This window comes from Sceloporus undulatus, chromosome 1, assembly GCF_019175285.1.
Source record: "Sceloporus undulatus isolate JIND9_A2432 ecotype Alabama chromosome 1, SceUnd_v1.1, whole genome shotgun sequence".
Lineage (NCBI taxonomy): Eukaryota > Metazoa > Chordata > Lepidosauria > Squamata > Phrynosomatidae > Sceloporus > Sceloporus undulatus.
This window is the reverse complement of record NC_056522.1, coordinates 296,463,304-296,477,125: the sequence shown is the minus strand read 5'-3', so window position 1 is coordinate 296,477,125 and position 13,822 is coordinate 296,463,304. Positions and strand designations below refer to the sequence as shown.

General features: G+C 44.0%; 1 protein-coding gene across 3 annotated transcripts in view; it reads right to left on the bottom strand.

The window, feature by feature from the left end:
* CAPRIN1 (cell cycle associated protein 1) overlaps positions 1-11,991 on the bottom strand; it is a 45,843-nt gene extending 33,852 nt beyond the window's left edge. For 2 of the 3 annotated variants that reach the window (XM_042453942.1, XM_042453934.1), the window contains exons 1-2: positions 11,777-11,991; positions 11,047-11,270 (exon numbers count right to left, since the gene is read on the bottom strand). In XM_042453942.1, coding sequence (XP_042309876.1) covers positions 11,047-11,262 — 216 coding nt within the window. In that variant the 5' untranslated portion in view covers positions 11,263-11,270; positions 11,777-11,991. The remainder of the gene's footprint in view (positions 1-11,046; positions 11,271-11,776) is intronic. The other variant, XM_042453928.1, reaches the window with a different exon arrangement.
* Between the last annotated feature and the right edge of the window lie 1,831 nt (positions 11,992-13,822).

Below are 13,822 nucleotides of genomic sequence, written 5' to 3'. Positions count from 1 at the left end.
TCACGGCCAACATCCATAGTTTTTTGTGGGTTTTTCAGGCTAAGTGGCCGTGTTCTGGAAGTTTATTTCTGACATTTCGTCAGCATCTGGAGCTGGCATCTTCAGAGAATGCTGGCATAGAATGAGTGGGGTATATACCTCATAATGTGCAGCTGCAGACAAGTCTATATAGGGACTACCAAACACAGTGTTCAAACGTGAATCAAGAAACATGGGAGAAACTGCAGACTAAGCCAGCCAGAAAAATCAGCAGTAGCAGAAAGTGTTATAAATCAGCCTGGGCATAAAATGCTATTTAAAAACACTTAAATTATGGACCAACAACTATCAGGTCAGAATGCACAGGGAAGCCACTGAAATCCACAAACACCTGGACAACTTCAACAGGAAAGAAGAAACCCTGAAAGTAAACAAAGGGGCAAAACAGACTGCCCTGAAGGAGCAGTTTCTGGCCACCCCTTTGAGCGCTGGATCGGGACTATGGTCACCACACATCGCAGCCCCGGTCCAGCATTTCCCCACTGCAAAAAGAAGCAGAAGAAAGCCGCACCTTTTTGTGCCACGAAAAAGGTGCTCTTGCCACCGCGGCAATGGTTTTTCCATGTTTTGGCAGTGTTTAAATGTAATGCTACCAAAACACTGTGCACCACATGGTCAGGCATAGGACATGACATTGCCTTGGGGCAGAGTTGGGGCGTGACAACACCATGTTCCCAAGCCGCCAGGAAGCCAGAGTATTTTGCCAGTGTGTTTAGCCCTAGTGTATGGCTACCAGTCCTGAAAAACATCAAAATCAAGACTCAGCACATACAAATGGGCCTTTCCCAGAAGACAATGAATCACTAATTAAAAAGAAACAAATCCTCCTCACATATCCTCCCGCCCCGAGGCCTTGCCATTCAACAACAGATCAACATACAGATTAACATGCAAATTGCTTCCTCTTAACCTCCTCTATACCTCACTCACTCATGTTAGCATTCTCTGAAGATCCCAGCCACAGAAACTGGCGAAAGGTCAGGAATAAGGTCTCCCAGAACATGTCTGCTTAATCCAAAAAACCTACAAAACCTTTGCTACTTATAGCTTCTACAGAAGCCAAGTGAAAAGCATCTAGTCTGGCAAAAAGACCTCCACCCTCTTTGAACTACATCTGAGCCTGGATACCATGTTTGCTTTGGGTTATACCAAGTCCAATGCCAGTAATGACTGTTATTGTTTTTCTATGTGTTAATTTCCATTTTTGCAAATATACCATGATGACGATTTCATTGTAATTTTGAATTTATTCTGTGTTTGATTTGTGCAAATTTATTAACACCCTGTAGAATGCCTGTCTCTCTCCTCCTGGGATATATTTTGAAAAGCTAGGTTTCATTTTTTTTAAATCTGTGAGTAGTCCTAGCTGCATCATTATATTGTGAGACCATATCTAATAACCATTAAGATATACAGCTTGTGCCTCCCTTATCTAGATTTCCGAAATACTCCAAAATTCAAAACTGTATACATGAGAAGATGAGTTAGTGACATCTTTTCCCGTCGATGATTCAATGCACACAAAATTTGTTAAACAAAATTATTTAAAATATTAGGTATAAAATTACTTTCAGACTATAAGTATAAGGAAACACAAATTAATTTTGTATTTAGACTTGAGTCCTATTTCCAAGATCTCTCATTAAGTACAGTGGGCCCTTTCGTTCTGGATAACCCCATGTAAGGGAAATTCCACATATGCTCAAGCCCCATTGGAAAGAATAGGGCTTGTGCCCACAGCACAGCACGCGCATCATTACCCTTCAGGGGCGGGCCAAGCCTTCTTCCGGCGTGGCTTTTAGTGTATGCTGAAAACTATGTAAGTCACACCCACGTATAACGTGGGCGCACTGTATAAGCAAGTACAGTGGTACCCCGGGATACGAAATACCCATGTTACGAAATTTCCGGGATACGAAAAAATCCCATAGGAAATAACTGTTCCGGGTTACGAAGGTTACTTCGGGTTACGAAGAAAATTTTGGTGCTTTTCGGCGCTATTTCACACGAAATCGCGGCTTTTCCCCATTAGCGCCTATGGCTTTTTCGCCTTACGAAGTATTACGGGTTACGAAAGCGGCGGCGGAACGAATTAATTTCGTAACCCGGGGTACCCCTGTACAGGCGACCCTCTGTTTTTACAGGGGATCCATTCCGGACACACACACATACACACACACACAAATGGAGACTTGCCTATATTCAAGCCCCATTGGCTTAAGTGAAGCACGTGCCTGTTGAAAACAACACGTCGCCCCTCCATGACGATTCAAGACTGCAGACCTCAAGTCCGCAAGAAAGGAGGGGCGACTAGATTCCATAATAAAAACAAAAACAAACACACACACCCCGCCCCAAAATCCAAAACACTTCTGGTCACAAGCATTTCACACAGAGATTCAACTTGTATACCATTTCTTATACAATGGACAAATTCAAGACCTACATAAGTGACAGTAATAACACTTCTGATTTACTCCAAGAAGTTCTGTGACAACATGCAAACCTTGCACTATTCATTAGGCAGATAAAGTAAGGAAAATAAAAGACTTAAGTACAATTCAAATTTCCCTTTATCCATGAGCACTTGCAAACCATCAGCAACACATTGTATCCTTAGAATCAGAACTAGTAGTGCAAATAAATTGTTAATGCAATAAATTACTTAGATAAAAAGAATGGAGCATAATATCTATGCTATCCCACCAATGGCACCACCTTTCTGCAGTGGTGGGATTGCATACATCTGTGAATCAAGAGGCTATGCTAATAGCAGTAGCCCTGCTAGCAGGTCTCCCAGGTCGGCCAAACAGCTACTGGGCAGCAGTAGCAATAGTGGTGGCATTGGCAGAGGAGCTGACAGAAACAATGGCAGCAGCACCATAGCAAACACTTAATAGTATTTCACAGAAGGAAGCACAATAAATTATTTTGAACGTTTTACCACAAAAACCCTATGAGATAATTCAAAATGAAACAAGAAATAGGACCAGAAGATCAAATTTCCAGGTTGGATGGCACTCAGCGAGTTACTAGGGTGCAGCAGAGGACAACTATAAGGAGCACTGTGGCTACTGATGCAACTGGACTCATGTCGAAAGGACATTCAGCTGCTGATGTTCTCAGAAATGAAAGCAAAGTCCGAAGTGCACAATACATCCTATTGGGTTGTTGTTGTTGTGTTTCTTTTATGCTGGTCTTTGACCATAATAAAGTATTATTTAGAAGCAGTAATCAGGGGAAGCCAAGAAATGAAACCTACAGAGTATGTGTGTGTGTTTTGCCTTTTCTGACTTATGGCGACCCTAAGGCAAACCTACCTATAATGGGGTTTTTTTGGCAAGTTTCTTCAGAGGGGTCTGACAGCAGGCCCGCTTTATCTACAGCTTAGAAAAACATTTTTTTACATTCCAAAAAGTAAATCTTGATTTTATGATTTTTTGTAAGAGACATCATTTTACTATGTCATTGTATGTAATGGGATTTGAACGTCCACGGATTTTGGTTTCCGTGAGTGTCATGAAACCAAACCCCAGTAGATACCAAGGGCCCACTGTAGAGACATTCCAGTACTTGGGGCGAATGAGCTGAAGTGGACAGGAATGAGACATTTTGTGGCAAATAATTACAGTGTTTTATTCAAGAAATAAAAATCTAAGAACAAAAGGGGTGGCATTTATAGTGAGAAAACATGTAACAAAACATTCAAAGGATATAATACAAACTTTAACTAAATATTATCAGTAAGACTTCCGGGAAAATCCATCAACATAACCATAATTCAAGTACACGTTCCAACTACAGATGCAGAAGAAAAAATTTAAAGATTCTGTGCTGGAGTCCAGGAAGAAACTTATCACATTCTAGAACAGGACTTCTTGATAATCATAGGAAACAGAAATTCACAAGCTGGAAACAGAGCAGAATCAAAGATTGTAAGAAAATCCGGACTAGGATCAAAAAATGAAGGAGACTGAATTTTGTGAGGCCAACAGTTTGTTCATTACAAATAAATTCTTCAAGCAACCAAAGAGGTGCCAGTACACATGGACATCAACTGACAGCCAGAAGAGTAATCAAATAGACTACATCACTGGAAGCATAAGATGGAGAAACTCCATTATCTCTGCAAAACAAAAATTAATAGTAAAGCTAAGGAACAACGACTGTGTCAAAATACAACTTGAAGAACATCCCTACAGAATTTAAAGATAATATGAAAATATTTTGCACTATTAACTGTTTAATTAATTTAATTGACTGGGAGCCAGAAGAACTCAGGGCTGAAGCCAGGAACATTGTCAGGGTAGAATGAAATGACATTATCTGCAGCCAAAGAGAAGGAGAACCAAAATTCTACAACAATGGCTTTTATCATGCAGTACAACCCGTATTTATCGGGGTTCCATTCCAAGAGCCCACATGGATACCTGAAATGGTAGCTAATAGGGAATTCTATTTTTTCCCCAATGAGACAAGCAATGTCTGGCCCAAGCATACCACTGGAGGAGCTAGAAATGCCTAGAGAAAATGCATTTCTTACAGACAAGAATAAGTGATACTGTGGATACCAAATCCCTGAATATTGGGGTAGTACTGTACAGTTTCCCTGCACCATCCATGGGCTTGCCATGTGTGGACTTGAGCTCACACACATGGCAACCTTTGGGGGACAAAATGGCGCGCATGAACACGCCACTATTACACTCAGTGGGACCAGAGGTCCCACTTTTTTTCACATATGCAGGAGAGTCCAGAACAGATCCTCTACGTATACAAAGGGACCACTGTATATGAATTGGGAAATGCCAGATCCCCAAGCTGGGTTCAGAAAAGGAAGAGGCACTGGAAATCATACTGCAAATGTATGTTGAATACCAGAGCACACCAAAAAAAATTAGAAGAAAATCAGCCTGTGCTTTATAGATTATAGCAAAGCCTTTGATTGTATAGATCATGAAAAATTATGGATTGCTCTGATAGGAATGGGTATGATACAATATTGGATTATACTGATGTGCAACCTGTACTCAAGGCAAGAGCCTACTGGCAGGACAGAACAGAGGAACAGAATGGTTTCCAATTGGCAAGAGGGTCAAGGCAATTCTACACTTTATCACCCCATCCGAGTAACGTCAATGCTGAAAATATGATTTGTAATACAGGATTAGACTCCAAGGAAGGAGACATGAAAATTAGATGGGGAAACGTCAACAATTTAAGATATGTAGAAAATATTAATAACTTGGAATGATTACTGAAGAAAGTAAAGGAAGAAAGTACAAATGCAGGTTTGTTGTTTGTTGTTACTTGCCCTGCTCCAATACAGGGAGAGGTGGGATACAAATAAATATTATTATTAATAAATATTATTAAAGCTGAACGTTAAGGAAGCAAAATAATGACCACAGATGATTTACATAATTTTAAAGTAGATGATGGTGATGACAGTGAAATATTTCAAGATTTTCTATACTTTTATCTGAGTAGTTAATTAGAACAGAGACAGGAGACAAGAAATCAGAAGATGGGTAGGACTTAGAAGGGCAGCTATGAAAGAATGACACAAAACCATGAAGTATAAAGGTATATAATTGAATACTAAAGCTAGGATTGTCCATGCCATTATATTTTCCATTTCTATGTATGGTTGTGAAAGCTTGAGAATGAAGAAAACAAATAGGAAGAAAAGCAATTCATCTGAAATGTGGTTCTGGAGATGAGTTCTACTGGTATTGTGGACAGCCAAAAAGACAATTAATTGGGTTCTAGAGCAAATGAACACAGAGATCTCCCTAGAAGCTAAGATTACTAAACAGAAACAGTTGTACTTTGGACATATCCTGAGAAGACATTACTCTGTAGAAAAAACAATAATGCTTGGGAAGGTAGAAGATAGGAGGAAAAGAGGAAGACCACAATACAGATGGCTGAGAACCAGCGTGCTGCAGGAGTTTTGAGTGTTGCAATATGACTCTGGAGATCAGGATTCGATTTCTTGCTCAACCATAAAAACCCACTTGGCCATATCACACCCTCTCAGCCTGAGAAGATTACAATGGCAAACCCCCTCTGAAGAAAATGCCAAGAAAACCCTATAATAAGGTCACCTTAAGGTCGCCATAAATCAAAAATGACTTGAAGGGCAAAAAACAACAACATTCAATCAACGAAGGTATGGACCCAAGTCTGTAAGACCTGAACAGAGCTGCTGGTGACATGTTTACTTGGAGGTCTCTTATTCATAGGGTTGCCCCAAAGCCAAAGTCAACTTGATGTCAGTTAACAATAATATCTACACTACTGTTGACTTTGTGTGCCTTCAAGTCATTTCTGACTCATGGTGACTCTAAGGTGAACCTATCATAGCATGTGGGGGGTTTTTTTGTTTTTGTTTTTTTTGCTAAGTTTTGTTCAGAGGAGGTTTTGCCATTGCCATTACCATCCTCTGAGGCTGAGAGGGTGTGACTTGCCCAGAGTCATCCAGTGAATTTACATAACCAAGCCGGGATTTGAACCCTGGTCTCCAGAGTTATAGTTCAAGGCTCAAACCACTACACCACACTCTCAAACAATTATGCTACCCTGACATTTAAGCAAATAATATTTATGAAAAGTTTTTAAGCCATTCAAATGATCTGAACTTCCACGCCACTACATTTTAAAAATATGCAAAACTTTCTCTAAAGTAGGGGTAGGCATGGTAGGTGTGGTTCATGGCTTACTTGCCCCTATAGCCCCCGTCCCACCCCTGAAACTTCTAGGGGGAAGCAATTTGTTATTTAAATGCAATTCTATCTTCTCTGGGCTTTTTTAAGGCCAGAAAAATCACCACACAGACACCTCCTCTTTCAACACAAATGCCTTTTTTCATGAAGAACAGGTCTGGAGAGCAAAATTATATCTAAAAAGCAAATTGCAGCCCCCCAGAGACTTCTGGAATCATAATAGATTATCATTCAGGAACAATTTCAAGGGGTCTGGGTACAGAACGGAAAGGTCTAGGGAAAAACAAAAATTTCTCCCATACATTCAATAGTGACTCATTCCTATTCAAGGGATAGAAATATCCATGAAGAATTTTTTGATGTTAAACTCCACATTCAAAAAATTTCCCATATCAGCATTTTGTTCAAACACAGGTAAGCCACTGCAAAAATGAACATGGCCTCCTTATACATGCTTCCACCTATCCTTACCAAATTCAGGACAGGAGAAATGAAAACAAGCCACTTTGTAAAATTGAGGTCCAAAACACACTGCAGAAATAATCCAGTTTGAGACCGTTTTAAATGCCTTGGCTCAGTGCTAAGGAATCCTGGGAACTGTAGTGTATTGTGGCACCAGAGCTCTGACGGAGAAGGCTGAATGTCTCACAAAACTGCAGTTCACAGAATTCCTTAGCATTGAGCCAGTCTGAAACTAGATTATTTCTGCAGTGTGTCTTGGACCATAGCTTCAAGTTAACTTGTTTCCCAAACAAGAATTACCGTCAATTCTGGGTGTAACCCCAGCCTGCCATGACTGATCAAACACAGAAGCAAAAGCTCCTGAGTCCCCGAGGGCTGTGAAGGACATGTGTGAACCCAGACAGACAGTAGTCTAGTTCTTTTAATGCTGAACAAACGTGTCATGTTATATCTGAGCCACCTTGTTGTTATTCCATCTGGAACTAAGTTTTCCACAATACAGACTACAGCACTTACAAGTTTTGTGCAGATTTTATATTAAATATATTTTAACATGACAAAAAGAGAATGTTTATTGGTGAAGCGACTAAGACGGAAATCAATTACTTGTTATCATTCTTTAAAATTCAATGGTACTTTTGGAAACATCTTCAATAGTTATGATATCACATGTTAACTAGAATACTTCAACCTTTAACATCTTAAGACTTGTATAAGCACAGAAATTAATGTAACCATCTATCAAATGGCTTCAAAGATGACAGATCAAGGCCTCAAATATGTTAAAACATATACTGAAATTCATGGCAAAGCAGCAGTTACACCATATTATATCACAAACTAGTCTAACTATAAATTCAGGCTAAAACTGCAGCAGTGAATGAACTCTCCAAAAGAATTTAGCTTGGACCATGAATGGAGAAATTAATATTAATATTTATTTGGAAAAGGTCCTGACATGTAGGTGTTTGTTTGCTAAAGTCAGTCCACAAGCTCCAAAGCATAAAAGATCATGACAGTATGGATGAAATATATGTATCTGTAGCACTTGCAGTCTAGCGGGACATCTGCATCTGACACATTTACCTTAATGGCACACCTCCACACACTCACTTACCTAAAACCAGGTAAGCATAAACGAAACGTACTACTCAGTAGGCATACACAGAAGTAGGCTATATATTTGCTTCCTTCATTTTAAGCAATTTATTTAGAACATGTGTTTTTACAACATCTATACTGCAATGCAGAGAGCTAAAAAGGCTTTAGAACTGATATGTTTCTACTGGAATTTTTATCACATCCATCACAACTAGCTTTTCAATCTCCCTGACATTTTAAAACTGACACTCTGCACAAGCTACAATGCATGCAGTAAGTTAAAACAACTTTCAGAATTATGACTGCATATTTTATGCCAAGTTAGATTTGTTGGATCAACATTTCTGTTGCTGGTTGCCTTTTCTGAACAGAGCTCCAGTGAGAATATTTCTGAAAGGAGAAAAAGGGGTCCCTTCTCAATTTCCTCTTCCTACTTCATCCCCCAGTACTATTCATCGCACTGTTCTGAGAAGTGCCCCAAACACCTATTAGAGAGTGGGAATGCATAGTAGTCTGCAGGAAAAACGGATGAAGACTACAGGCTGAGTTTCCCTTACCCAAAATGCTTGGGTCCAGGTTTGATTTTTTTATTCATTTTGGACTTTTTTGGATTCTGGAATACCTGTATTTGCATGTCTGTACATAATGAGGTATCTTGAAGATGGGACCCAAGTGAAATGCAAAATTCATGTATGTTTCTTATACATGTAGCCTGAAGGTGATTTTATTTTAAAAATTAAATATTTCTGTGCATGAAGCATAGCTTGTATATATCAAACTATCAGAAAAAAAGGGTTCACTGCATCAGGCACCCATGAAAAAAGTTTTGGGTTTTGAAATAGTTTGAATGTTGGCATTCCAGATAAGGGAGACTCAACCTGTAATGCTTTCTCGTTCCATTATTGGGACTCTTCCGCTGAATCAAAATTGTCCTGAGGTAGCTGTAACTGAGATCCAAATTCTCAATTTTTATTCGTATATTTTTCATCCTAGTTTTGCTGAAAAGAGAAAGAGGAGAAAGAGAGCTGAGATCTTGATAACTATAGCAGCCAAGAAGCAACAATAATGAAACAGTCACAAACTGCCTTAATGTTGTGAACTTTGTTGCTATGTACGCTTATGACCAGGCTGCAAGTCTCACTGGCTTCCGGATTCACACAGAACCTTAAGACTACAATTTTGCAAATGATGACAAAAATCAAACACCAAACCTTCAGGAATATCATTTGTGATGTGGCCACGGTCTTTTGAGGTATCTCTTTTTCTTCTCCCCACTCGCCCCATAACCTGAGCTCCTTGCCGCCCAACCTGGTACTATTTCACTTACGGCAGGATGCCTAATGTGTACCTAATTTAACATATTCTTTCACTGGGGGCCACCAGTATCAAAAGTCCAAAACACACTGCAGAAAAAGTAAACTTTGACACTGCTTTAAGTGTCCAGGCACAGTGCTAGGGAATCCTGGGAATTGTAGTTTATGTGGCACCAGAGCTCTCTGACAGAGAAAGCTGAACGTCTCACAGAACGGCAGTTCCCAGAATCCCCTTGCATTGAGCCAGGGCAGTTTAAGCGGTCTCAAGTGGGATTATTTCTGCCGTAAAGAGGTTATGATGGGGAGGGTATCTTCTGCAAGCAGACGCCTCCCTTTCTAGCCATGCGGCAGTAGGGTGCTTCTCAGAAATTTAAAGGAGGAGGAGCCTGCTTGCAAAAGATATCCTCCTTTACCTTCTGCAATCCAATTGTTTTTTTTCCTCCCGACTGGTTTGTAACATCTTGCCTGACAAAGAAGCCCATGGAGCTTTGAAAGCTTGCAGCAAGTATACATTTGTCTCTCCATATTCGCTAGGGCTAGGGGCACAAGACCCCATGGATATGGGGAAAAGCACAAATAACCAAAGAGGACATCTCTCTGGGAACGTCTAGGTCCTCCAGGGCAACTCTGTGGGCAACGTCCAACAGGCACTGAGCATGGAAGTGCCCTGGAGGAGCTACAAAGGCCAGTGGAGCATCCTCTCCAGGAATCTCTAGGCCTTTCGGTGCAGCCTTTATTTAGTTAAAGTTGACCATAGAGTTGCAATCTAGGAGGACCTAGATATCCCTAGAGAGAACACATTAATCAAATCCGTGATTAATCAAAGCCACAAATATGGAGGGACGAGAGTATTGATAAACTTAAGCGGCCAAGACAGCTGCCCCTGGATGTTCCTGCAGCGTGTTTTGGGCCACGGCTGGGTCTTCAGAGTCAACGGCGATGAGGGCAAGAGGAAGGGCAGGAGAGGAGGCAGCAGGGCGCAGAGGAGCCTTTCTGCAGCAGCAGCAGCAGCAGCAGCGACTCCTCTCCCTGGGAAGCCTCGCTGCCACTGCCGCCATGTTGTGTCCCAGCCGGCTCCGTGTGGGGCGGCGGAGGGAGGGAGGGGCCGCTTAGCGAAGGAGGGGGCGACCATGGAGCCCGTGTTCTATTCTTTATGGGGGGGGGGGGATTAAGGGACCCAGGGGGAGAGAGCGAGTGTGTGTGCACTATATAGATAGACAGATAGATAGATATTCCTTTGGGGGGCAGTGAGGGCTCCTGGGCCTGACGGGCGAAGGCGCCCCTTCGGAGCTGCAAGAACAAAGGGAGGAGGAGGAGGAGGGGGCCGCGCCGGGAAACAAAGGGCCAGCCGACTGCAGGGCGGCGGAGGGTGGCCCTCTCTTGCTGCTCCTCTTCCCGCTCACCTTCTTCTTCTCCAGGTTGCGCAGCTTCTTGTCGATGACGCCCAGGATCTGCTTCATGGCCTCCGTCTGCACCGAGCTCGTGCTGCCGCCCGGGACAGGGGCAGAGGGCGCTGCTGATATCGCTGGCGCTGCTGCTGCTTCGCTGGCCGCTTTGCCGCCGCTGGTGGTGGTGGTAGTGGCGGCAGCCATGGCGCTGGTGGAAGTGGCCGAAGGCATCGCTTTCTCTGGGGCGAGAGAGAGAGAGAGAGAGAAGGGAGCGCGTTACGGGTCTCGAAAGGGGCGGAATGGCGGAAAGGAGGAGGGGAAAAGCAAGAGGGCGCGCGCGAGAAAGAGCGAGGAAGCGAAAGCGGACGGGACGCCGGAGGGGACACAAAAGCGAGCGAGGACGGAAACGCCTCCTCTCCCAAGGTTCCTTTTACCCGGCACAAAAGCGCTCTATTTCCCACGCTGGCCCTCCCCTCCCCTCGAGCGCGTGACCCGGACCGCACCTGACGAGGGGCCGCGCGCGCGCTCCCAACTAAGGAAGGGAAAAGAAAGCAAGGGAGCGGAAGCAAGCGCCAATCCTCCTCTTTCATTCTCGCGCACGCGCACAAGAGAACAGAGAGAGAGAGAGAGCGCTCAAAGCTCTCCACGTGATTGGCTCCCGGCTCCCTGTCCCCCCTCCCCCTCCCCCTCCCTCTCCAAGTAGGGTCCCCTCAGAAGAGGCTCTTCTTCTTCCTCCCTTCCTCACCGTGTGAGGCGGGCGCCCGCGTGGCTGAATGAATGCCCCCCGAGAGAGAGGGACCGAGGGGAGGAGGGAGCACGGGGAGAAAGACAAGGGACTCGGCTGGGAGAGTGCTCTCTTCTTCTCGCCCAGGGCGAATGGCCGCCTCTTCCCACTCCGGCCCCGTCGCTCGCTGCCTCTGCTGCTGCTGCTGCTGCACAGAGAGAGAGAGGGAGGGAGGGAGAGGGGCGGGAGGAGCGCAGGCAGGGGCCTCGCAGGCAGGGGCTGTCTACGCGAAACGCCTGCGTGAACCGGAAGGGAGCCACTGCGCCGACCGCAATGAGGCTGCTCTGCCGGCCTTTTCTCCGCCTTCAGGCGCGGAGGGCACCTAAGCATGGAGCACAATGGTGGAGGACCCCGGGTGGGGTTGCCTTGGGAAGGAAGGAAGGAGGGAGGGAGGCAGGGCTGGCTCTGGAGGGGAGGAAGCGCTTCATTTTGTTGGCCACATTGGAGAAATAACCCGGTTTGGCACCGCTTTAAGTCTTTGTCTCAAGGCTATGGAATTCTGGGCTCCGCTCTGGACCCCACAACAAACTCCAGCTCCCAGAATTCCATAGCATTGAGCCAGACAAGGAGAGACTCCACGGCTCTCCAAGGAAGAGCGTCCCACTGTGGAACAGCCCTTTCTGTCAGGAAGTTCCTCCTAATGTTGAGGTGGAATCTCTTTTCTTGTCGCTTGCATCCATTGCTCTGGGTCCTTTTCTCTGGAACAGCAGAAAACAGGCTTGCTCCTTCCTCAATATTTAAACAGGGCGATCATATCAGCTCTTAACCTTCTTTTCTCCAGGCTAAACATCCCCAGCTCCCTCAGTCGTTGCTCATAGGGCATGGTTTCCAGACCCTTCACCATTTTAGTCGCCCTCCTTTAGTGGCACTATTACTTCCCTTGATCTAGATTCTATACTTCTATTGATGCAGCCTAAAATCGCATTAGCCTTTTTCTTTATGTGCCCTTCTGATGACCTCCCTGTGAAAGCCACAAACACATGGACAACTTCATCAGGAAAAGAGGGACGCGAAAACAAAGTTTGACTAACGCTCCTGAAGAACACCCAACATTAAGATTCAGTCCATGCAAGTGGACACCACCAGGGTCAGGGGGCTCCCCCCCCCCACACACACACACACAGACTGCTAATGAAATAGACACACGTCCTCCCACCCTGAGGCCTTGCCATTTGACTACTGACCAATACTCGGATTAACATGTAAATCACTTCCTCCCAACCACAGGTCACACAGTATATATACCCCACTCACCTCCATGCCACCGCCCTCTGAAGATGCCAGCCACAGACCTATATAAGCCAACTAAGAGTGTCAGCTGAGATTCAGAATCCTTTGTGTGTGGAGAGGATAGCAGACTCCAGTCCATCAGCAGAGGGTTGAACACAGATCATGGTTTCCTGGCACATTTTCTAACCCTTGACCACATCTCTTCTCTGGTTCCAGCACTATATTCCAATACTCTTATTGTTATCTGCTCTCCTTGGCTTTAGCCAACATCCTGCCTTTGTCTTGTAACAACAATCATTCAAACCGAACTTGTCACCTCATCTCCATACTGGCAAGGTTTTGAATTTCATTTGACATTCTCTCTCACAGCTGGATTATATAGGTCTGTCTCTGGACTTTCCACTCCACCCCATGCCTCTGGATAAGTGGGCTCAGGTCTACTAAAGCTCTTGCTACCAGCTTCTTTCATTCAGTTAGTCTCAAAGGTGCTACTAGATCCCGTTGCCAGAGAGAGAACTGGAGACAGCTCTTTACTTTTAATGGTTGAACAGAACCAGGAATTTCAGCAGGTGTTGCTTGTTGCTCAACTAAGTAAGAAGCAACACCTGCTGAAATTGTTGCTTCTCCCAAGCTGTCTGCAGTTTCCTGTCCTGCAACCCCAGTGTTAACTCAGGGCAACAGTTCCAAGGTTGTAGCCTTGAGGTTTTCAAACATGTATTGCGGACAAGGGGGGAAAGACTTAGGAGACAGTAAGAAAAGGTTAATAAATACAGGTAA